This window comes from Oryctolagus cuniculus, chromosome 15 (genome assembly GCF_964237555.1).
Source record: "Oryctolagus cuniculus chromosome 15, mOryCun1.1, whole genome shotgun sequence".
Taxonomy (NCBI): Eukaryota; Metazoa; Chordata; class Mammalia; order Lagomorpha; family Leporidae; genus Oryctolagus; species Oryctolagus cuniculus.
The window spans coordinates 58,565,957-58,593,113 of NC_091446.1; the positions used below are offsets into that span (position 1 = coordinate 58,565,957).

Here is a 27,157-nt window from a genome sequence, read left to right on the forward strand (position 1 = left end):
AGCTAAACAAGTTTATTAGGGCTGCCATTCTCAAGTGCCTCAGTCTGGGTGAGTTGAATGATAGAAATTTGTTTTCTCACGTTTCTGGAGTCTAAAGGTCTGAGATCAAAGTGTTGACAAAACTTGTTTTTTCATAGGCCGCTCTCTTTGGCTTGTAGATGACTGTGTCTTTACCATGTCTTCATATGATCTACATTCTGTGCATGTCTATTCCTAGAGACTGGATTAAGATGCATCCTAATAACACATATAACCGCACATTATGCAAAAGCTACGTATGGATTTCTAAAGAAATTCCATCAAAAGAAACATTTTAATTCAATTTTTCTGCAGTCTTTCTAAAGTACCCTTATATGGTCATATTCTAAGATACTGGGAGTCGATTGAGACTTCAATCAATTTCAGGAGAACACAATTCAGAACATAGCAAAGCCTTGAGGATTTTCAAAATAATAGGGAAGAACGTGTATATATATGGGTGTGTGTGTGTGTGTGTGTGTATAGAGAATACAGACACACACATATATATTAGAAGCAGCAACTGATGGAAGTCATGGTATAAACTTGAAATCTTGAGGGAGCATAGAAAAAGTTAGATTTAAAGCAAGAAGTCGTTTTCTAAGGAAAAAAATTTTGCTAGGTTGAGATGAGAATGGCAACAGGATGAAAAAGAACTTGATTTGAGGAAGTGCTGTATAAGGATAATTTTTATTTTAACTACAATCAAATACTTTGGCATGGCTTATTATGCATTTAAGATAGTAAGATAGTAAAGCAACAATATAAAGTCATATTTTCTTCAGTTTTCTATGTAAATATGTAATAGGCCAATAATAAGAAACAGAAAATAATACCTCATCATCTTCCAACATGTCATTTGCACTTGTGGATATGTTTCAAAAGAAATAGAACAGGGAGTTTTTTTTAAGATTTTTTAAATTTATTTATTTGAGAGGCAGAGCTACAACCAGAGAGAGAGAGAGAAAGACGGACACAGAGAAAGGTTTTCCCTCTACTGGTCCAGTTCCCAAATGGCCACAGCAGCCAGAGATGGGCCCATCAGAAGCCTGGAGCCAGTTGCTTCTTCCAGGTTTCCCATGTGGGTACAGGGGCCTAAGTACTTGGGCCATCTTCTATGGGCTTTCCCAGCCCATAGAAGAGGAGCAACTGAGACACAAACTGGTGCCCATATGGGATGCCAGTGCCAGAGGTGGAGGCTTAGCCCACTATGCCACAGTGTTGGCCTCAATAATTTGAATTTTACCAATCATATACTAGAAGAAAACAAAGAAAGGCTAGCTAATAAAAACCAATAGCAACTGGATAATACTTACAGAAAATCTACTTATGAATAAGCTATGCCCATAGCAATTTGTTCTGAGGGCAGTTTTGAAATTTATGTGCCACAATAGTATTTTAAATTCTGTGCTGTTAAGAAAGCAACACTGAGTCCTAAATAAGTAGAACTATGATATTTTATGTTATTACAAGCAAGTGTGATCATTTGGCTGTGCAACATTCTTGTTCCTATTTGATAAATAACAGTTCTGACAAAAATTATATTTGGGGGCTCGGCACCGCGGCACACTAGGTTAATCCTCTGCCTGCGGTGCCAGCATCTCATATGGGCGCCGGGTTCTAGTCCCCGTGGTTCCTCTTCCAGTCCAGCTCTCTGCTGTGGCCCGGAAAGGCAGTGGAGGATGGCCCAAGTGCTTGGGCCTCTGCAACCTGTGTGGGAGACCAAAAGGAAGCACCTGGCTCCTGGCTTCAGATCTGCGCAGCTCCGGCCATTGTGGCCATTTGGGGAGTGAACCAACGGAAGGAAGTCCTTTCTCTCTGTCTCTCTCTCTCTCTTACTGTCTGTAATTCTACCTGTCAAAAAATAAATAAAATATTTTAAAGATTATATTTGAATTGCTTTTACTTAAAAAAGAAACTTACAAAAGTGTCCTCTATACGTTTTCAAAAGGGGAAATACGCTGAAATTTGGTGAAATCATAACAAACATGTGCCTCTTTATGACTTCTTACATATGTGTCACTAGTAGATAAACTGAACTTTCACTTACTATTTAAGTCAGGACAAGTTTCTGGTGCTCAGACATGGGATATTAAAACTGTTGCAAAAGTACAGGGTTTCCATAAATATTTTTCCAAAGATACATTAAAATATTCTCTATTATCCTTTAAGTTTTTGTCATAAAATGTTTGAAATATAGTTAAATCCCATATTTGTATCACTTGTTAGGGTCTAGTTTGCAGAAGAACTAAGTTCAGTGCATTACAAAGTCAAATTTAAAACATCAGATTTTATACTAGGAAATAAAGATCATGGCTAATAAACCTTTAGCACTGAGCACTGTAGGAAAGAAGCTTCATCTTTTATATTTGTGAAAGGTATAGAGTGATCGCTGTGTGCCTTTATAGAGTTAGGTGAAGTCTTGATTTAGAAAGAGTATTATACCAATAAGAAAATCACTTTGCATATCCAGGCTAAATTTTTGCTCTCTGCCAAGAATAGTATTGCTACATGTACTCTGGTTTTGTTCTACAGCTTGTGTTGGGTGGCCCTGGAATGAAAACAGAGTAAATTCTGCCCTCCATCACTTTGGAGGTTACTCCTATAGGAACTAAATGAGTGTTTATTTAAGGAAAACCAATTTAATTAAACAAATGTGTCTTAGGCATCTGCAGCACACTAAAACTAAACACTGCATAAAGCACTGCAATAAAGTAAAACCTAAAGCCGCACAAATTCAAGGTTGTTAGTTGCTTCTCTTTCTTCACTTTTGACTAATCTGGTATTTTTCATTTAGCCCTCTGCTTCCCCCACACACTCCTATTTAAATTTTCTTCCAGAGGTTGTTGATTGGCACAGTATTTACAAAGCCACTTGGGATACTGCATCCTTTACTGGGGTCCCTGGTTCGAGTCCCAGCTTTTCCAGTTCTAATACAGCGTTGTGCTACTGCACATCCTGGGAAGCAGCAGATAATGGCTCAAGTACTTGGATCCCTGTCAGTCACGTTGGGAGATCAGGATCAAGTTCCTAGCTCCTTGCTGTTGGGGGCATTTGGAGAGTGAGCCGACACATGGGCAATCTCCCCCTCTCCCTCTCCCTTTCAAATAAAATGAAAATAAGTAAAATAAAAATTGAACAAAATTTTTTCAATTAATTCACTAATTTCTAGTGGGAGAAGAGTCTCATTTAACCACCTCAAACATATTTAATGTGAGCCTAAAGTATTTTTTATTTTGCCATATCACAAGGCAAAATTATTCAGCTATATCTGCATGAGAAACCAAAGATTTATAGATGAAGACACTTGAGTTTTTATTAATTATTTGATTCAAAATCTCAATCAGCAAGCTATTAAAAACTAGGCTTTAATAAACATTTTTTTTTCATCCTGATTCAGGAAAGTTACAGATGAAATAATTCATAATCATTCTCTCCATATTTTGACATTAAAATCTAGGTATAAACTAACTTCATGGAAAAGCAATTTTTAATATGGGGACAACGGGCTGACTGGAGGATATATTTAAAAGTAACATTATTATTATGCTCTCAGAGAATCTGAGCAGTTGAGGAATTCTCTGTGACTAGTTACAGTAAACATGATTATATTAGCTAAACTCATTCCAAGTGGAACAATAAATGAGAAAATATCCAGAGAATTCCTAAAGTTCTAAAAATAAATGGTCTCATGTACATTAATAGTTATATTACTTAGGGCCGGCGCCGTGGCTCACTAGGCTAATCCTCCGCTTGCAGCACCAGCACACCGGGTTCTAGTCCCGGTTGGGGCGCCGGATTCTGTCCCGGTTGTCCCTCTTCCAGTCCAGCTCTCTGCTGTGGCCAGGGAGTGCAGTGGAGGATGGCCCAAGTGCTGGGGCCCTACACCCCATGGGAGACCAGGAGAAGCACCTTGCTCCTGGCTTCCGATCGGTACAGTGCCAGCTGTAGCGGCCATTAGGGGAGTGAACCAACAGAAGGAAGACCTTTCTCTCTGTCTGTCTCTCACTGTCTATAACTCTACCTGTCAAATTAAAAAAAAAGTTATATTACTTAAGAAAATTTAATTTTAAAAATCCATGTACCAGAGGCAGGCATTTGGCCTTGTGTTTCCAATGACTCTGTAAAAAAAAAAAAAAAAAAAAAAAAAAAAAAAAAAAAAAAAAAAGAGAGAGAGAGAGAGAGAGAGACAGTGAGAGACAGAGAGACAGAGAGAAAGGTCTTTCTTTCCGTTGGTTCACCCCCGAAGTGGCCACTACGGCTGGTATGTTGCGGCTGGCATGCTGCGCCGATCCGAAGCCAAGAGCCAGGTGCTTCCCCCTGGTCTCCCATGTGGGTGCAGGGCCCTCCAATGACTCTTAAGTTGTGCATATCCATATCTGATTTCCTGAGTTCCTTACATACTTCTGGCTCCTGGTTCAGCTTCTGGCTATTGCAGACCCTGAGAAGCAGCATTAAAGTAACAAGTATTTGAGTTTCTAAGACCCACTTGAGAGACCTTGATTGACTTTCTGGTCCACAGCTTTGGCCTCAGCCCAGTTCATGCCATCTATAGCTTTTGGGGGAGTGAGCCAAGAGATGCAAATTCATGCTCTCATGCTCTCTCTACTTCTCTCAAATAAATAAAATTTTTAAAATCCATGCACCAAAACAAAACATAATAAATGCATTTTATGATTATAATAACCCTAAAATACTGATGCCATAAAATTTTAAATTTAAATACTGACAGCATAAATATCATTCTTTGATAAATTGCCCTTAATTAATATAGCCACCATATATTATTTTGCTATATATGATAGATGGAAGGTATATCAAAACATAATTGACAGAATTTTAAGTAGGTTTTCATTGTACCATAGTTTTTTGTTTCAAACATGTAAATTCAGTGGTCAAAAACGTTTTGCAGAATTTTGAGTATTAGACTTGATGACCCAGTACAAGAAAAAAGGATTAAGTCACAAGATTAAGTATCTGTGCTTCCATGAAATTTGTCATGTAGCTAGGTGAAGAATATTTTATGCAATTTATTATAGGAACAAAAAGTACATAAATCACAATCAAAATGGTGAATGCAGATTTGTAAAAAGATATTAAATGTTCATATGGGAATGTAATGTTGTTATAATTTCTAAAATTATGTAGATGCATGAAAAGCACATATTTTTTATTCCTCCCATAACTATTTTTCCACATACGATATTAGATCTATATTCAAAAAGCTAAATTTCATGGAGCTCCCTGAAGTTAATTAAATCAAAAAGGTTAGAAGGAGTGGTGTGCCAGTAAGTCTGGATGTCACTGAAAATTTTAAAATCAATATATTACAATTAAGTGTTAGATTTTTGGTAATGTTAAATATATCTTTTTTCAGTGTAGAATTTTAATAATCACAATCTACAATTATCAAGTGACAGTTACTACATTTCCATCATGAAAGCTTGAAATCTCAAAGCAATTGATTTAATGCAAGAAAATCTAGGAGAAAAGAATAATTTGCAAAATTATCTATAAATGAATGTAAAATGTTAACTTAATTGTAAATTCCTACTAATTATGTATTTTTAAAATTGTTATGGGGAGCCACACTTAAAATTGATTATTATTATACATTTTTAATTACTGTGGAGATGAGTAGAACAATATCATAGTGAACATGGACCATATATTCTTCACTTTATCTGAATTGTCAGTTAAGTCCATAGAATGAACTACTACATGCCAAAATATATGAAAAGGTGATCATAAACTCAAGTAACAATAAAAATGTGTTAAATTTTAGACTGGCTGTCACACAGTCACTTTGCTGATAGATACCATTGGTGACTTTCCCAACAGAACCTATTTTATCACAATGTCAGTTGAGGGTATGTTTTCCCCCATTAGACTATAGATCCTTTGTGAATAAGTCCACTGTGCTTTATCCACCATTGCATCTCTACAGTGAATAGAAATTTCTCAACAAATATTTGTTGACTGACACAATGAATGATTAACTTGTCAATACCAAAGAGTGCATTGAGTGCTTGCTTCAAGGACATTCATTCTCATATTAGTATCAAGATTATTATAGGATGGCAGCAAAGAATGTTATCATGTTCCTGTGACAAACTTTCAGCTTTATCTTTGAGTTTTCATATGCCCAATGTAAGAATATTCTATCACCCGAGGGGAATTCTGATTATTTTTATTTTTGATGACCTATAGCCCCTAATCCAACAGAAAGAAAAAGTCTGTCATGCACATTTGCTTATCAGGAAGCAAAAACTTTCATCAAAATCCTTAATGAAGGAAAAACTGTAAAATCCTGGACAAGATTACTCATGGAACTTCAATTATACATGTAATAACAAGTGTGTGAAAAGCTAAGTTTAGTAAAGCTTCATGGTAAGATCATATTGTTTATTTTTCTATCACTCTAATTTTTATGGATGCATGAAATATTACAGACTAAAATATTTAGAAAATTATAGCCCTCCTCTACCCACTCACAAAACACGGGTGAAAAACAGCATAAAATTTTACAGATTACTATTCCATGAGGGTCTGACTCTGGATGATAATAGTTAACATATTTTTAACCTTCACAATGCATTTTCTTTTTTTTGTTTGTTTTTTTGTTTGTTTGTTTGTTTGTTTTTTGACAGGCAGAGTGGACAGTGAGAGAGAGAGACAGAGAGAAAGGTCTTCCTTTTTGCCGTTGGTTCACCCTCCAATGGCCACTGCGGCCGGCACGCTACGGCTGGCGCATTGCCATGGTGCACCATGGGATGCAGGGCCCAAGCACTTGGGCCATCCTCCACTGCACTCCCTGGCCACAGCAGAGAGCTGGCCTGGAAGAGGGGCAACTGGGACAGAATCCAGCGCCCTGACTAGGACTAGAACCCGGTGTGCTGGTGCCACAAGGCGGAGGATTAGCCTAGTGAGCCGCGGCACTGGCCAAAATGCATTTGCTTAAACTGTATAGCAAGATTCTTGGCCATGTATATAAATTCTGGGGGAACAGATTTCTTGGGTCAGTTTCAGGTGCCAACATGTGTCGACTTGAGGCAATCTCCTTGTTCCACTAGGCACATAGGCATCCCTGGCATCTGCCTTTGCAACTTGATGTTTACTTCTCCTGGTTACTATAATTTTGTATTAGACATGTTTAAGTAGAGACAATAATATGATAAAGGATATGATATAATCCAATCTAACAGCATAGCTACTTTGCAATACATATTGTTCTGAATTGATTTTTAAAGAATAAAGCATTACCGATAAAACTAAAGTCCCAGATGTATTCTTCTTACTGTCACCCAACTCGCTCCCTATCCAGAGCTGTCTTATGTAGTTAGAGGGTAAGATCCAGAGCTATGTCGCTCCCCGTCTTCGTGGAGGAACGACACAGGACCCTGCGCTGTTCTTTCGTCTGCTCGGCCCTTCCCGGGTTTGCTGCTGGTTCTTCCCGGGTTGGCCACCGTCCCTTCCACCTCCGTGGAAGGGCGGTTCCCCCTGCCACTTTCCCCACTTCCGCAGGGGAGTGGCACACCCCCGGCCGGCTCTCTCGGGGGCTGCACAGGTGTTCCTTCAGATAGATGTTCCTCGTGCATGTTGTCTCTCTCCTCCTTTATAGTCCTCTTCCACCAATCCCAACTCTGCTACCCACACGCCGAGTACGCTGCTCTCCTCCAATCAGGAGCAGCTCCTACAGTTTATTGGTTGAACTGGAGGCAGCTGTGTGGAAGCTGTTTCCTCCTCTCCCAGCGCCATATTGTGGGAGAGCAGATGCATAGAATAAGTCTTAATTCCAGTAACTTAGTCTAGTCCGAGTTGCTCCCAGTTGCTCCCCACAAGCTATCCTTCTCATGTAGCTAGAGGGCATGGCATTTATGTCACCCTGCTGTCCTTACTGCTCTGAAACTTGTTCATCCATTCAACATTACTTTTAAAAAACTATCCATCCTTTAAATATATGAAACAAATTTGTCTTATTACTATGTTTGCTACTATTGATCATTGTATTAATGGAAACAATTCCATAAAGGACATATTTGTACAAATCTGTAAGAATATGTACACAGGATTTTTAAATATAATTAGAAGGAGATTCGTGGCAATAAAAAAAAAAACCAACCAGCTACCACATATTGTGATTCTGCTCTAAACAGAGAAAACCAAGAAAACAATATATGAAACAGTATATGAAAGCACTTCTTAAATATATGTTTTCTAACAATTGGAATTATCAGATTTTTTTATTTTGGTGCCTGATAATTACTTACCACAATTATCAACATAATTCTTCACTTATTGTGGTATTGCATACCATTGGTGTAGGTATAACAAGGGGCCCCTTAAAGAGATTTGCCATTCCAACACTTCATTTTAATAAATGCTTGCTAATAATGGTGGTAAGAATGGTTACCTTTTGCTTATTTGGTATGCCTTAGACACTTTAGAAAGCATTTAAAATACATCATTTTACTTGATTTTTCCAATTTTACCAGAATTCAAGCTCTAAGAGGGTAGAAACTTTTGTCTATTTTATTGACTGTTCTAACTCTAGGACTTAAAATAGACACCTTCTTAATGCTTACCAAACAGTCCTTAAACACAAGCAAATGTGTTCATGGATGAATAAATCATACAAATACTAACACTTTTAAGGAATGGAATTTGAAAACAGAAAGTTAATTTATTTCTCAAAAATTACAGATCTTATAAAAAAATTGGAAGGATTTTTCAGTCCTAAGCATACTTCACTCCCTCGAGACTTTTGTCTTTTTGTGTTAAGTCTTTAGAATATCTATAAAAGTTATTTCAATTTTAATTTTATGATGGTAAGATTATAATTTTTATTTCTTTTTAATCATTAATTTATTTTTTGACAAGTTATAAATATTTGTTATGCAACATGTTTTAAAATAGGTATACACCCATAGTGGAGGGGCTAAATCAAGCTAACTCATATATATCACTCTACCTATTTATCTTTTTTGTGTGTGTGTGGAGAAAACACTTAAAGAGGCCAGCACTCCAAAGCAGCAGGAAAAGTTGCCACTTCAATGCTGGCACTCCATGATTTGCACCAGTTCATGTCCCAGCTGCTCTACTTCCAATCTAGGTCCCTTCTATTATCCTGAGAAAAACATCAACAGAGGGTCCACGTGTCTGAGCTCCTGTCACCCATGTGAACCAGTGAGCATCTTTCTGTGACAGTCCCTCTCTCTCAACCATTTTAAATAAATAAATTTAAAAAAGAATCTCTTTAATCAGCAATTTTGTAGTACACAATACATTGATACTAACTACAATCACCACGTTGTTTAAAAGATCTCTTTTTAAGTATTATGGAAACAAATTATTCAAAAGATTTATTTATTCATGTATTTGAAAGGCAGAGTGATAGAGAGAGGGAGAGACAGAGGAAGAGATGGAAATTACTCTCTTTCCACTGGTTCATTCCTCAAACGCCCACAACAGTCAGAATCTAGCCAGGACAAAGCCAAGAGTCAAAAACTCCATCTGGATCTCCCACAAGGGTGGCGAGTGCCTAAGTACTGAGCCATCATCTTCTACTCCTCACATGCACTTGCAGGAAGGTGGATGGGAAGTACAGAGTAGCCAGTACTTGAACAGGCATTCCAATGGGAATGCCAGCTTTGCAAACAGCTTAACCTGTTCACAACAACGCTGGGCTCTAGACCTCTTGAACCTACTCCTCCTTTCAAAGTACGATTTTGTATCTTTTTTGCAACACCTCCCAGTCCCTCCAGCAACCCAGTCCTTGGTAATCACTTCTCCTCACTGCTTCTATGAGTTCAACTGTTTAGGAGAATCAAGACTTACATTCTCTCTCATTACCCCACAACATTGCCTTACACATAGTAGACGTGCAATCATTTTCTCAACTCTCATTTTGCAGAACATGATTTAAAATAATCAAAATTAAAACAATATATTTGTATGAAAACACTAAAATATTTGATATCTCTAATCCATTAAAACTTAAACTAGGTGCATATTGAAGAATATAGCATATGTACAATGTAATGGGGAATTGGTTATTATTATATTAAATAAATCATTTTTACCTAGGTAATATTTTATACCAACTCTTATTTCATAAATATCACATTGAGATTTAATAATGTCTATTTTGTATGAGTCATTTTAACATTTTGATCTTGCTAACATTATATGTTTATTTGGCATAAAATGAAATTGGAAATTTATTTTTTTTTTATTTTCCATGGTCAGATGATTTAGATTACAACTTTACAGAAGTCAAAGATCATGCCAACCACAATATCACAAAGAAAGACGTCTTTGTTAGTGCATTTTTGATGTCAGTATCAGAGTAATCTTTGTGTCAAGGTCACATAACATAGTAATAGATATGGTTGAAGATTATTTTTCATAACTTGAAGAATTTTTAAAATGTTTTTTCCAAGGCCGAGCATATTTAATGAAAACATGATATAAAACCTGACATAAATCCTGAAAAACAAAAGTTGAACTAGAATTTAAGAGGAGAATAAATATTGTTATCCATTTCACAAATATTTGCTAAAAGACTTCCAGCAAAACTATGGAAGCAGAAGGTTCAATTAGGAAAATTCTTCTGCAACACAGGTAACACATGGTGGCCCAAGTTGGAGTGGAAACAGGGATATAGGAAATTGGACATATTTAGAATTCAGTATGTGGAATAAAGGATATCTTCAACCACTCTTCAACATTATAAAACACTGATAGTCTGATGTTATCTTTAAAATAAGAATGCTTTTGGCAGTAAGGTAACAGCAGTGATAGTTTTAATTAGTAAGTGTTGAATCTCTGTTTCAGAACATGCTAAACTAACCGACTGTCTTTCTCCATTCCTCATGTGATGCCCTTTTACCCCAAAATCCCCATTGTCACGGCTCTCCTGCAAGGTATCTCTTCTATTTTCACTTATTTTTCAATCTCTAATACCTTTCACAGCTTTGACAGTTAAAATTATGCAAGGAGTATTTGGTGAAAAAATGAAAGATTTTATCTTCAAAAGCCCTCATATTTAACCAATTCTTGGTGATTCTTGAATAGCTCTCACAATTCAAACCCTTCCTCCATTGTATCAAAGTTGACTCACTGTGAGTCAATTTAAGTAACAGTTCAAAATGCTTATGCATATGTTAATGTGTTTACTCTTTCAACTTCATATCTTAAACTCAAATCTTAAATAAAATTTTATATCCCACCGGGATAATTAATACTGGATATTTCAGGCACCATGACAGACTAGAAAATAAAATTTCTCAAACCTCAAAATATCCTCTGTTTATAAATATGACAAGCCCTGATGTGGTCAAAGCATTTTCACAAAAGTCACTTTCTGACAGATTTTTATCATTTGCATTTCCAGAGAATTACAAAAGGCATAGTGAAGGGTGTAGGGATAAGCCCTGTGGGCAGTGATGGGACAAACACATTTGGTAGAATTTTTCAGAGCTGGCATTATGGTATAGCAGGTAAAGTTGCCTCTTGAGACAGACACCTGCATCCCCTTTGGGCTCCAGTTCCTGTCCCAGCTGCTCTACTTTCTTGCTCATGGTCTGTGAAAAGCTGTGGAAGATGGACTAAGTGGTTAGTCCCTTGTCACCCACACGGGAGGAGACCTGAAGGAAGCTCCTGGATTTGGCCTGGCATAGCCCTGGTCTTTGTGATCATCTGGAGTGTGAACCAGCAGATGAAAGATTCTCTCTCTCTCTCTGTTTCTCTCTCGCTCGCTCTCTCTTTCTCTCTCGCTCTCTTTTTCTCTCCCCTGTGTCTCCCTCTCTTTTTGTAACTCTAACTTTAAAAATAAATAAATAAATCTTTTTTAAAAAAATAATTTTTCTAGCTACTTTCAATAAGCCACTGATGCGATTCCATAAGTAACATTAAACTAAAAAAGCCTGTTGGACAACTGAAGTTCAAAGACTTAGCTTGCCATATTTTTTTCCTGGAAATGAGTTTCTGATTAGATGTTTAATTTTGTGTGTGTGGAAAATTTTATGATGAGTGATAAATAGGGATGTGGTCATACTTACAATTTTAAAGAACGGATTGACTGTACTTATATTTGGAGTTCTCTGTGCATAACAGAAAACAAATTAATCTAAATATTACTTCTGAAAATAGGTATTAGATTTCTATGTCATGAGAAGTTTGCTGAGGATCCAAACATAAAATTTACAAGTCAGCAAAGACAGTCCTATCCTTAGAACTGCCGCAGATAAATAGAAGACATTTGGTATTACAGATACCGGTATGTTAAGAATTTCTAGTTAATATTACACATCTAATCACTTTGGAATGATAAGCAAACCTTGTGATACATGTGATTTCTACTTGTGCTAGCAGACTATAAAATAATAATTTAAAAGCTAATTTTCCTTTCCTACTGATTTTAGATTTTAATTTTGATTTATATTTTAATGTGGAAAGTTATTTCTGTTAGAATCCACAAATTTTTACAACTGAATCAGGAGAAAATGGAAATCTTTTCAGGACCCTAATTTTTATTCCTATTAAAAATTTTAAAATTCAATAGTATGGGGGATAAGTCGTACTTTGGAAATTTATATTCATTAAATGAAAGTTAAAAAAAAATTTAAAATTCAATATGATTGTTGACTACTGGGGAAAAAAGTCCAAGCCGAAGTGTAATGCTTAAAGAAATATTAACAACATAGTTTTTCCTAGGTAATTCAAAATTCAGAAACCATATGAACTCACTTGTCACTTGATAAACTTGAAAATAGAAGAAGCAGCAACAGTCTGTGAATACGAACACATCACTCTGAAAAATCATTCTGAAAGAGGACCAGGTAAATCATCCACCGCTGAACTCACCTACACCTTTTTCTAAGAACATCTTTACCATGTACAACCTGTCAGATTGTGACAGCCTGCATCACGGCTATTTGAACTACGATTAGTCATCTGAAAAAAGGCAACCTTCTATCGGGTAGCCTGTGATCTTGCAGCTAGGACTTGTTGCCTACAAAGAAAGAAAGAGAGAAAGAGAGAGAGAGAGAGAAAGAGAGAGAGAGAGAAAGAGAAAGAAAGGAAGCAAGCAAGCAAGCAAGCAGCCAGACAGATCCTTTCTCATTTATTTGTCTGGAAAAACTGAGCTATGTCATCATCTGTGAGAACTAATATTGAAAAGTTATGATGTTCTAAGAAGAATCCTGGGAGCCCATGCAAGAATAGCAACAGTTTAAGTTTATAAAGCCCTAGTAATTTGAGAGAACAGTGGATGCCACTCAGTATTTTGGTAAATATGTTCTGCTGTCTGTTCAATAGTTATTTCCTTGAGAGCTTGTTTGGAGGTTCTAGCAGGGGAGCGCAGCTACTCGTATACCCTTGACCGAAGACCGGTCCTCCTCTAGCGGGGAAGGTCGTCCTCTTCAACTGAGCGCGCAGCTTCAGGAGGGACGCACATGGAGCGGTGAGGGAGGAAGGGGACACCCTCCTAGCCAGCCAGATCAGCCGAATCAACTCTGGCAATCAGTGGGGTGACAGATGTCGCAGCCAGATCACCCTCACATCCTGTTCAACAGTTATTTCCATTTCTTCTTGCCAACAAACCTCTGATTTTGTTTGTGAAGTAGGTGACTGATCATACATACTGACTAATCTAAATCCAGAAATCTGCTAAAACCTGTTTACATCAGCACATGGGAATGGATTTTATGCATTTCTTACCAACACAAAGTATAGTGGGATCACTTTGAATGCCTGAAACTTGCCAAGGTGGAATTATTTATGCCATAGAAATCAGTAAGTGTGACCAAATAGGATTGCTACCCCCAGACCCCAGCATTTGTTCATCATTTATTACATATCATGAAATCAAATTTCCTTTTACCAATGAGACAAAGTTAGAGACCTAGTTCTGATGTATGACTAGGACAAGAAACTCAAATGAGCATCATTTGGGAAACTTTTTGTTCTTGACAGACACATTAACTTTTAAAGTCACTTTGTCTTCCTATTTTCAGAGGTACTAAGATGCAACCCTAAAGGAAGAGCAACCCAATCCAATAATGCCTACGTACATCATTAATAACCTTGAACTACTACCAAGGAAACCGAAACACAGGCAAGCAGAAACCCATCCTGGGTAGGGGAAATAACAGGATGCCTAGTCAACATAATTTAGAGAATTTTGAAAAATAGTGAAATATATTAACTATCACTTCACTTTTTATCATCCCTTCAGGTCAACAATTCTAGACAGTATTATTGAAAAGACATCTCACCTCATGTAGCTGGGCTGTCCTCTGGAATGCTAAGGCTAGTAAGCCTAGAACCAATTAAATCAAACATCCAGTTATGTAAAATAAAGTATTTTGATATTTAGTGACCTTTATACGAGTCTTCTGTTAATTTCTGGTCATAACATTTTCAACTGCTAATTTAGTCTATAAAAAGAGTAGATCTTAAAGTTTAACAGGTCAGATTGATAGAGCACAAAAACCACGCGCTCCTGCTCTGAGGGCCCACAGGCTGCCTGGATGCCGGGCCTCAGCTCTAATCAAGCTTGGCTTGACCAATTATGATTTGCCTTGTGTGTCTAAAGGATTCTGCCATGTGCAGTCAGTATTATTATCATAATCTGCCTTTACATCACTTAGTGTGAATACACACTGAGCTTCTTAACCAAAGAACCAACTAAAAACAAAACCCAGCATTTAACAATTAAATTACCAAAGATCGCTTCAAAGTAACATTTGATTAAATTTACATTGTGCAGTCTATACTAAGGAGATGGCAAATAGAATAAAATATGCTAAACATAGCATTGTTTTTAATAATTACAATTATAAATTATCTAAATACTAATAGCAGATAAATGAATTTTTGAAGCACATACAATGATGTAGAAATATGTAGCCAAACATGTCTAAAAATCAAATAATTTATATACACATATCCATATACACACACATGCATTATGGCATGACATAGTGTTTGGACATATAAATTATATGTAGAAAAGTACTACATGGCAAAAATATTATCAGTGATTACATAAAGTTATTAATATTTTACCTATATTTTCCATATATTTTCAAAGTTTTAAACTATGTAAAATTTAAATAACTTTAAATTAATTAGCACATACTTCCTTTTCATTAATTTATCATAAAATATGAGGATACTTAAAAATTCATGGAAAATACATTTTGTAAAAAACTATATATAAATTGTGTATTATTTTTGCACTAATACATACATCATTTAATTCCATATTTCCAAAAATGTTTTAAAGTTCTTTCATGTGTCATATTTCAGGAACTATTGTTGTAAACTTATATGATAATAATTGATTTCAATAATTTAGACTGACATACATGAGGAAACTTTATAAAAAGATGTTAAAAATTCATGAGAATTTGCATTTTATATAAAAAGACTACTAACACATTCCAAGAAAATCCTTTCCTCATAGAAAATGAAAGACAAATGTATTATTTATTTTAAGGAGAGGCTTGCTTCTAAGACAATAAAAAAGACTACAATATATTTAGCTCTTTCTTGTTACAACAATATAATCAAAGTCTAAGTATTGCTTCTAAGGATTTGGATTTATTAGATTATTTTCACAATCTTGTGAGATGGCATTCTAATCTATGATGAGAGAATCATCCCAGCTTCTTATAGAATCTCAAGCCTGTCTGTCACTGAACTTTCTTGATATTTAGAGTTGTGTCTTTGGTTCTTCAGTTAGCACTATTAAATACACATTGTATAGATTAATTACCACATTACAGCCCCAATCAATGAAATCTTTTCCCATTTATATATTGTTTCTTTCCTGGTGTAAATTTGTTTGAAAATGTAGTACAGGGAAATCAAGACTTAAAAATGTACTAGAGGGGGGAAATGCTGATTTATTGGAAAATTTAAAACAAATCTTAAAATTAACAGCTTTGTTTTCTATTATTCTCTTCCCATGAATAGAATTTTCTTTTGAAGACAACATAAACTGTTGGACTGTAAGATTACATGGCATGAAGCTCATGATCCCAGCATAGAAGACTGATGTCACATCTGTTGCTACTATATAGTAACAGTTGTTTCTCGAAAGCCCATCAGCAAAAGGCTCCTTACATTGTATAAAACTGATAATATTGAGTATAATCCAACTTCAAAAACACGGCAAGAGCAAATATATAAAAGATCGAAAACATACCAGATACAGCAAGGAAGTCATCAATGCTTGTAATGTCATCTACAGCTTCAGTGAGGACATGTATATGATTCTCCCATGTGCGCTTGTACATTTCCATGGTGTTTTTCACTACTTGACTTTTGGGTCTTGAAGCCAAAGCAAGTGCAGCATTAATAATCTGTAAAGATGGACAATGTTTGCAAGATGATTTCCTTGGGAATTCTAGTCATTGTGCAGATTAGCAGGTATTATCTTTTCAAAGGTTAGCTACATACATTATTCGCTATAGGAAAAATGGTAAAACTCCATATATAACTTCCTCTTTGCTTTTGGTAATAATTCAGTTTTATTTGGGCAATTATTTAATTAATTTTAAAACTTTATCACTGCATTAAGAATGCAAGAAACACAAAATTATTGATGTCTGCCTTTAAAGAGTTTATAAATTACTCAATGGGAGTGACAACACATATTTATACCTAAACACAGAATACATAAATGCCTCAAGTAGCCAACCTTGTAGAATTTTATCAATAAACATTCTATTCATATATTCATTATTTCTTATTTATTACTTTCATTTTCTTCTTGAGACACAGAGTGAACAGAGATACAGACAGACAGACAGAACTCTTTCATCCACTGGTTCAGTTCTCAAATGACTGCAACAACCAACACTGGGCCAATTCAAAGCAGGGAGTGGGGAACTCAATGAGGTTTTCCCACAAGTGTGGCAGGGATCCAAACTCTTGAGCCACCACCTTGTTGCCCCTCACTGTGTGCATTAGCAGGAAACTTGAATCTGGAGCAGAGCCCAGATAAGAAGCCACGCATTTCAATACAGAATGCAAATGACCTAAGTTGCAGCTTAACTATTGCACCAAATTCCTGCCCATTCAATATTTCAATATATACTGAATGTCTTTTATGTATCAAGAAATGTTGTATGTTTCAGAAATATGACAATGAAGAAGACACAAGCAGAAATGACCTCCTTCAAGGAATTTAAATTGCAGTCGGAATGGCAGGCAATTAGCAAGTAAAATACATTGTCTGTAAGATGATTATAATGACTATGAAGAACAGAGAACAGAACAGAGAAGGGGATTAAAAAGTGAGTGCTGGGAGGGTTGGAACTTAATTTTAGGAAGGCTTCCCACTGAAAGAAATTTTGAATAAAATCATTAGTGTGAAAGAATTTGGGGATACAGAGTGAGAGTTGGATTCAAGAGAGGATAAATGGTACACTGTGAGAATGGTAAGCAATCTCATTTAGAGCTTAGGTATGCAAAAGACCAGCAGGACTCCTTCACCGCCTGCTCAGGACTGCAGCCGTATTTGGAAGACACCAGAGAGTCCCCTTGACTTTTGTACCACTGGCTCAGAACTATACTTAAGAAAAATTAATTTCTTAAACATGGCAGGCTACCACAAGAGGTTATAGAAATGAAAAACAGCCTGAACTGCCCTGGTAGCGGTAATGAAAAGGACCTGAGAACTTTCCACTAATTAGAAGAGGATGTGGATAAGCAGAAGATCATTGCCAAAAATACCATGCAGCCATTAACAAAACTGTGGAAAACAGTATTTAAGGACACAAACATACTCATACCAGCCAATAGTGGTTTGTTTCAAAGAGAGTCATTTGTACATCTGAAATGCATAGAAAATGCTAGAAATAAAAAATAATGGAATATATGCAACCACTAGTGGTCCTCTCAGTGTGGTAGAATTTCTAGTGCCTTTTCATCTGTTTTGCATATGTGTGTGTCTTTTAGGTATTTTTTGGTGAATATGTTTTGTTTATACACTCAGAATAAATTTTTTTCAAAGAAGAAACTTGTTCTGTAAGCAAAGGAAATCATTACAGTATTATTTTTATTTTTGCAAAGATTTATTTATTTGAAGGGCAGAGTTACAGACGGTGAAACAGAGAGAGAGAGAAATCTTCCATTTGCTGGTTCACCCCAAAAAGTCTACAATGAGTAGGGCCGTTCCAGGCTGAAGCCAACAGCCCAGAATACCATCAGGGTGTCCCATGAGGGTGGCAGGGGCCTAGGCACTCAATTAATTTTCTGTTGTTTTCCTAGGTATACTAACATGGCACTAGATTGGAAGTGGAGTGGTAGCTCAACCTGCTATACCAAAATACTGATCCCTACAAGTATTATTATTATTTTTTTTGACACGCAGAGTGGACAGTGAGAGAGAGAGACAGAGAGAAATGTCTTCCTTTGCCGTTGGTTCACCCTCCAATGGCCGCCACGGCCAGCACGCTGCGGCCAGTGCACCGCGCTGATCCAAATGCAGGAGCCAGGTGCTTCTCCTGGTCCCCCATGGGGTGCAGGGCCCAAGCACTTGGGCCATCCTCCACTGCACTCCCTGGCCACAGCAGAGAGCTGGCCTGGAAGAGGGGCAACCGGGACAGAATCCGGCGCCCCGACCAGGAGTAGAACCCGGTGTGCTGGCGCCGCAAGGCGGAGGATTAGCCTAGTGAGCCGCGGCGCCGGCCATAGAGGTTGACTTTTTAAAAACTATATTTTCATTTCATTTGAAAGGCAGAAAGAGAGAAAGAGACAAAGAGAGAGAGGTTTCAGTCATTGGTTCGCTCCCCAAATGCCCTCAACAGCCAGGGCTGGGCCAAGTAGAAGCCGGGAGCCTATAACTCTATCACGGTCTTCCAAATGGGTGGCAAGGACTCAAGTACTTGTTCTAAGCTGCTTCCCAAGGTTTGCATTAGCAAGAAGCTGGATTGCAAGTGGATGAGCTGGAACTCAGCCAGGTACTGCTATGAATGCAGACATTCCAAGCCAGGGCTTAACTACTGTGCCAAATGTCTGTCCCCAGAGGTTGACTTTAAAGTGATTTTTGGCTCTGCATACAAATTACCAAATTTGCACAGATGAAGAAATGAAGCTCATAAAAACTAGTTATAGTGGGCCGGCACTGTGGCACAGCAGGTTAATGCCCTGGCCTGAAGTGCCAGCATCCCATATGGGCACCGGTTCTAGTCCCGGCTACTCCTCCTCCAGTCCAGCTATCTGCTGCAGCCTGGGATAGCAGTGAAAGATGGCCCAAGTCCTTAGGCCTCTGCACCTGCATGGGAGACCTGGAGGAAGCTCCTGGCTTTGGATAGTCGCAGCTCCGGCCGTTGCGATCATCTGGGGAGTGAATCAGTGGATGGAAGAACTCTGTCTCTGTCTCTACCTCTCTCTGTAACTCTGTCTTTCAAATAAATAAAATAAATCTTTTAAAAAAACAACTAGTTATACATTTGTTCAGGTGCTGAAGTGTTACTATGTAGCAATAATGTATCAGGTGATATACCAGACACTGGTGACATCACCATGAGAAAAATGCCATCCCAGTTTCTGTCTTAAAGCAGTCCAAAATCTAATAGGAGAATCAACTGAAACCCAGGCTTATGCAACAAATCAGTTGCTTTCAGACTTTTGCCTCTTTCAGAGTGACCTGGAAGGCTAGTTAAAACAGATTCCTGAGCCACACACTAGAGTTCTGGATTCAGTTGGTTTGGATAGGGCCTGAAATCTTGCATTTCTGAGATATGCCCAGGGATACTGATGAACCATTGTGATGTACTATAACTGCTTAAAAGTTGGTGGGCTATCATAAAGGTAAGTACAGGGCGCCTTAGAACACATTGGAGAAGTACTGTTTCACAAGAGGAGATATCCCAAAGGACTGACATCTGAAAAATAAGCAGAATTAGCAGATCAAAAATGATAGCATCCTTTTACAGAAAGACAATAACATGTGCAAAGCTGCAGCAATGAGACAGGGTCTAATCTCACCTCCTAGGGGATGTTCATCAGTGAGGAGATAGTAACATACTCAAGAAAATTTAAAAAATTCAATGGAATAGTATAGGAAAGAACACTTCCTTGCAAAGGACCAACATACAGAAAAAGTAAAGATCAAATGGTGCTCATCAAGATGAGAGATGAAATCAGCAGAAAAGGTATAAAACTAACATGTTAGAATCAAAAGAGGAAGATGCAATTTTTTTTAAAGGCAGTTGCTACAGGAGAGCCAAAAGCAATGAGCAACAGAAAAAAATTCCTTTGAATTTGAAAAAACAGGAGTCTCTGATAAAGCAGGATGCTGGACATAGGATTCAGATTTCTCCAAAATATAATGACAATGAAAAAAAAATAAGCTTTTTGAACTCAGTAACTTAAAAGTTGCATCTTAGCTAAGTTTCAACAAATTTTTTGGAGGTAGAAGAGGGAAGACATAAGTTGCTTGAAGAGTCTATTTTTTCATGAAAAATAAACATTAAATTCTAAGGCACTGTACACTAACTTTAGAAATAACTACTGTGCAGTATTATTTGACTTCAGTTTGAGTTTTATTAACCTATTAACTTACAATGTACCATTATGTACACTGCAAAGGCTCCAGCTTCTGGTGTTCTATTGTTTCTGCAATTGGACAACTGTGTTCCCATTTAGTTGCTTTGAAATTATGCCTTCACAGCAAGGTATAGTTCTACAGTACTGGCGCAGAACACTCAGTGAGGAAATGGAATCTTTAATATAAGCCAGGCTCTATTTTATAAGAATATCTTCAGTTCTGCTGCTTTTTGAATTTATCTGATTCAACACTGCACACTATGAGAAAGGTTTATCCTACTTGACTCTCCTGATACTTAGCTTAAATCTAAAAGCAGACAATTCAGTTGTGCTAACTCTCTTTAAAGCAGAAGTAATTTTCATCCCAATGTCATGTTCTAGTTTTTTCACTATGTATCTAGAAAGGAAAATATACATCCTTAATTCTTTATGCATAGGTAATGATTTTTGAAATAAACTATGCTGCTTTCTGAGACATTGTTTCTTTAGATTATGGGTGAGATGTGTACATACCAGAATCACCTTGACCTGAAAATAACCTAGTCAGCCTACCTTTGAAACAGTCTCTGTATGTTCAATTCCTTTTTTTTTCTAATCATAAATGGACCATTGTAATATTCTTCTAATTTTCAATCACTATTTATTCATTCCCCTTACTGCAAACACATTTCTTTCTCAAACGTATAAGTGATCCTGGCTTCTACTTTCTGTTAATCTTTAATAGAGTTCTACTTTTCTTTTTAGGTACTCTTAGTTACTCCAGATCAGGGAAAACATATTGTATTTTTGTCTTTTGGGGACTGGCTTATTTCACTAAGTATAATAGTTTCCAGTTGTGTTCATTTTGTTGCAAAGACAGGACCTAAAATGTAATGTATTGGAGTGAAATGGACATTTTGAGGTTCGATGACTGTTTACAGCCCTTGTCTCTGCTGCTGGGGAATAGTTTTTTTTTTTTTTTCTTCCTTCATACTATCTGTTGAACTCTTTACTTAGTGTAGGGTTAGCCTTATGAGTATAAAGTAAACTGAAAATGCATCTTTGTAAAAATTAAGAGTGGGAATAGGAGAGGGAGGAGGAAGGGTTGCAGCATGGAGAACAGGGTGGGAAATATCACCATGCTGTATATATGAAATACATGAAGCTTGTATATCTTAAATAAAATTAAAAAAAATAAGACAGTACTAATTTGTCCACGCATATTCATACCTCTCTGGCTTTGCTTTTTAAAGAGAATATGCCTTAACACTCTTCTCTATTCCTTCTTAGGGCATCTAAGGGAACATTTCTTCTAACAAATCCATGGAAATGTCACCCCATATGTGAAGCATATCCTGTTCTCTAAACCTTGATGTCTTTTCATTGGTATTTTTTAAGATGTATTTATTTATTTTAAAATCAGAGAGCGAGCAAGCTATCTTCCATCCATTAGTTCACTCCCCAGATGGCCACATGGCCAGGGCTGGGCCAGACAGATGCCAGGAGCTTCATCCAGGTCTCCCACATGGGTACATAGGTCCAAGTACTTGGGTCATCTTCTGCTGTTTTTCCCAAGTCATTATTAAGGAGTTGGATCAGAAGTGGAGCAACCAGGACACTAATTGGTGCCCACTGGATGATGTCCTCACAGGTGGCAGCTTTACCTGCTGTGCCACAACGTTGGCTCCTTCCTCTGTATTTTAAAAGAACTTTGTCCATATAACTAGTTTTCCTATTTCCATAAATAGTTTTCCTATTGCATGATTGTTTAAACGTCAGTCTGCTCTGGGTAGATTGAGCACCCTTTATAGTAGGATGGTGTCCTAATCAGCTTTGCATCTTGATGTACTAATTATGTTAATCATACTAATTACTACATTCATAAACTCTCCCTATCAGAAACTACTGTGTTCACAGCCCACACCAAGCGAATAACAACAGGGAGCCAAGTTTGTATCATTTCTCTCCCTCATTACACTGTGTAGGTCATAGGGGGCATCAATTCAAGAACAGTCAATCTGTAGACTGGCTGGCAATTGATCATAAGGCATAAAAATCTGAACTAGAATTATGAATGAAACACTGGTTTTCAATAAAGATTAATTTTCAAAATATGCGTAGAGAAAAACCATCTGACATAATAAGAACAAGTGGGAGCTGATAGTGTTAAGGCCACAATGAATGTAGAGTAAGCCAAAACTGACCGAAGAAACTATGAGTAGACTGAAGCTATGAGATAAAGAAACTGAGTATAGAATGACCAGCCAGTGGACAGCAAGAAGAGAAGGCATGCAGAGTCAAGCAGCAGCAACAGAGAGGAAGTGACACTCAGAACACTACAAAGCTGCCAGTTGACTGCTTTTGAGAGCATCCTATGTTGGGTTAAAAAACCACAGAGATGATTAATAATAACATAATAATAGAAATACTACATAATACTAACATAGATACTATGATAACAATAGTAATAACTACATAAACGCTAACACTCAAAGTCCACACTTTGTGCTATGAATTGTTCCAAGCATTTTCTACACACTGACTTTTTAAAATTCATCTATCATTATGTTGTAAAGCAACACAAGGAGATAGGTACTATCAATAGCCCTGTTTTCATACAAGGTACTAGTTATTAAGGAAAACCTGTCAGTTGGGCTCACAGTTCATCCTGTTAACTCCACATCATGCTAACTCCTATAGTTATAAAATATTAGCTATAATAATAATAATACTAAAAAAATTATCCAAGACGTCATGAGTCTAGTATTCATAAATCCAATGGGGGCTTACTGAAGGAAACATTACAATGCCTGGGGTGAGGCACAGGTGGAGATTGGATGAGGTTTTGTGGTTACATTTCCATGTGTGTGTTGGGGGAGCATGTAAAACATACATAATATAAAATTTACTTTTTTAGTTATTTGAACTATAAAATGTATAGGCACTAAGTACATATACATTGTATACAATCATTATCACGTTCCATATCCAGAGCTCTTCTACCATCTCAAACTGAAATTTTATACCCACTAAGCAGTAACTTCCTATTCCCCCTCCCCCATAGCACCTGGTAACCTTTATTGTACTTACTTTTTTTGAAAACTGTTTTAAGTAGCTCCTTTTATTATACTTTCCATCTCTATTATTTCGACTATTCTAGGTACCTCATGTAAGTGGAACTATACAACATGTATACTTTCAGGTCCAGCTTATTTCACTTGGCATGTTTTGAAGGTTTATCCATGTTAGAGGATACACCAAAATTTCTTTACTTTCTAAGTTTGAATAATTCTACTGGATATACATACCACATTTTGCTTATCTAGTCATGTGTCAATAGATCAATTGGGCTTCATAAAAATTAAAAACTTTTGTATAAGAAAGGACATTATACATGGAGTAAAAAAATAAAAGAATGGTAGAAATCTGTATAATAGATTCATTATCACCATTCATGTGATTTATAAACAGTGCTGACCTTACTTTCAAATTTGAATATATGATAAACATTTTTTCCAGTTGGATTTGTTAGACAAATAAAAAAGACAAAGGAGTTGAGTGAGGTTTTAGGTGTAGAATATGAAAGCCCAAAGATTTGCTGATACGATTGTCAGCCTCTGCCTCTTTAGATCTGGCTCCTGCTATTTCAATTACAAGCCCTGTCCATGCTTACTAATAAAGGCTGTGTTCTACGCAGACAGATCCCTATTTACCATTCCTCATAGAGGCCTGCCCAAAGCAACTCCTGTTATTCACTGCACATTGGTTTCGCCTGGGAAAAACCAGCTCAGGTTCACAAGGCCTTGCGTGTCTGCCTTTGACGTCCCACAATTTCTATTCATGTCTGTGGCCAAGATCTCTAGGCTAACCCCCTCACATTTTTACATAAAACTAAATATGTTATTTTTACTATATCCTATGCTAGTTTGTCTTGGGAATCTTTCAAAATTTTAAGCCAGGTTTATAATATTTAGGTTATCAGGAGCTTGTATTTTCGGAACCTCACGTGTACAAAGCCGCTCTACGTCCTGAGGAAGGGTTGTGTAATTTTGCTCACATGGTGATTTGTTGTTTTTTTTGTTTTGTTTTGTTTTGTTTTGTTTTTGTTTTTGTTTTTTTTAACAGGCAGAATGGATAGTGAGAGAGAGAGACAGAAAGATCTTCCTTTGCCGTTGGTTCACACTCCAATGGCCACCACAGCTGGCGTACTGCAGCTGGTGCAGCTCGCTGATCCGAAGGCAGGAGCCAGGTGCTTCTCCTGTTCTCCCATGGGGTGCAGGGCCCAAGCACTTGCGCCATCCTCCACTGCACTCCCGGGCCACAGCAGAGAGCTGGCCTGGAAGAGGGGCAACCGGGACAGAATCCGGCACCCCGACTGGGACTAGAATCCAGGGTGCCGGCGCCAATAGGTAGAGGATTAGCCTATTGAGCTGTGGCGCTGGCTGGTGATTTGTTTTAGTAAAATTTTCCACAAATATTTTGGGATCCAGCTAGGGGCAAATTGAGCTGACCCATTTACCTTGGGCATATTGGGTAATTTTAGGAGGTTTCCAGTCATGGTGCTAGATGTGTCTCACTACCCTCATAGTTGTGGTGCTGATCCCACATTTACTCTTCTACTTTTATGTGTTCTCCTTCCTCAAAAGCCCCCAAAGTATGCCAAAATTAAGGCAGAATCATTTTCCTAGTTTCTCTGTGGAATGTGGTATTACAAAATAAATTCTTACTTAAGAGGTGATAAATAATGTGCAGCAAAAAACAAGAAAGGAAAAGAGGGGAGGGGAAGGGTAGAGAGATGAGAAGAAAAATGAAGTACCATGGGGGTATGTATCTGACATAATTTATAAAAACATGTTTTCTGTATTTTATATTTTCAGAATTTTATAACTAATATCTTGTTGATATTTTTTTCATTTTAATAAATATTCATTATTCCTTAAAGGCCCTCCAAATTGCATGAACTTAGGCCCTACAACCAATATAGTTTTCATAAAAAGCTACCTGTCGCTCCCCCTCTTCGTGGAGGAATGACACTAAACCCTGAGCTGTTCTTTTGTCTGCTCGGCCCTTCCCGGGTTTGCTGCTGGTCCTTCCCGGGTTGGCTGGCAACCCCTCCACCTCCGTGGAGGGGCGGCTCCACCTGCCACTTTCCCCACTTCCGCGGGGGAGCAGCACACTGCCGGCGGGCTCTCTCGGGGGCTGCTCAGATGTTATCCGGATGTTCCTGGTGCATGTTGTCTCTCTCCTCCTTTATAGTCCTCTTCCACCAATCCCAACTCTGCTACCCACATGCCGAGCACGCTGCTCTCCTCCAATCAGGAGCAGGATCAGCTCCTGCAGGTTATTGGCTGAACTGGAGGCAGCTGTGTAGAAGTTGTTTACTCCTCTCCCAGCGCCATATTGTGGGAGAGCAGATGCATAGAATAAGTCTTAATTCCAGTAACTTAGTCTAGTCCGAGTTGCTCCCCACACTATCTAATTTCTAAAATGATAAAATAAGTACAGATGACACTGCAGTATCTCATATGAACTACGTCACTTTTTATTTATTTGAGCAGCACAGAGACAGAGAGAGAATGAATGTGCATGTCCCCCCACCATTGCCATCTGCTGGTTCACTTCCCAAATGCCTCCAGAAATAATGGATTCCTTTCCTACCATCCTCTCTTTGGTCTAACAATGATTTCCTTAAAAGAATTTCTCTTTTTTTTTTCCTTATGTTTACATAGGAGTGGTGGTTAGCCTAACAGTCAAGATACCCACATCCCATATCACAAACAGTATTATTGGGGCTAGCATTGGGGCACAGCAGGTTAAGCCACTGCTTGGGGTACCCACACCACATATAAGAGTGCCTCTCTCTAGTCCTGGCTGCCCTGTGCTTCCTATCCAGCTTCCTGCTAATGCATGAGGAGACAGTGGGTGATGGTTCAAGTACAAGGGCACCTATCACCCACGTGGGAGACCCATATGGAATGTTTGACCCCTGGCTCCAGTCTGTCTCCTGGCTTTGGTCTGTCCTAGTCCTGGATATTATGGGCATTTAGAGAGTGCATGAGCAGATGGAATGTGTATGTGTGGGTGTGGGTGTGTGCATGTGCACACATACTTCCCCTCTCTCCGTAACTACACCTTTAAATAAGTAAATCTTACAAAAATAATATCACTGAAGGGCTGCAGTGTGACAGGCATGTTTTCTAAGCATTTGATTTGCATTCACATTTTTCATCCTGTAAGTATCCCCAGTTTACTGATGAGACAATTGAGGCCTGCAGAGATTGGATAATTTGCCCACAATTATAGAAGGAACTTTAAATTGGGAGCCTAGGGGCTTAAGTTAGAATTTTATTTTGCTTTACACTTTGTCTTTAAAAGATTCATACTAATTCTCCAGGGGTCAACATCCTAGAATTTCTAAGTCCATGTACACTGGGGAGGAGGATGGGGTCAGCATTTGCATTAACCCATCTCACTGAGATCCTTCACATTTTAGCTTTGATTTAATGAATACACACTTCTCTTGAAATATTTGTAAAAACAATTACTTAAAAAGTGAAAAAAATCTATATAATTTAAATCCTCCCAGAGATAG

At 37.6% G+C, this 27,157-nt stretch overlaps 1 protein-coding gene across 5 annotated transcripts in view; it reads right to left on the reverse strand.

Moving 5' to 3' along the window:
- The window catches only part of CTNNA3 (catenin alpha 3), a 1,675,875-nt gene that overhangs the window by 534,144 nt on the left and 1,114,574 nt on the right, over positions 1–27,157 (reverse strand). For all 5 annotated transcript variants that reach the window (XM_070057731.1, XM_070057732.1, XM_017348752.3 and 2 more), the window contains one exon: positions 16,235–16,391. In XM_070057731.1, coding sequence (XP_069913832.1) covers positions 16,235–16,391 — 157 coding nt within the window. The remainder of the gene's footprint in view (positions 1–16,234; positions 16,392–27,157) is intronic.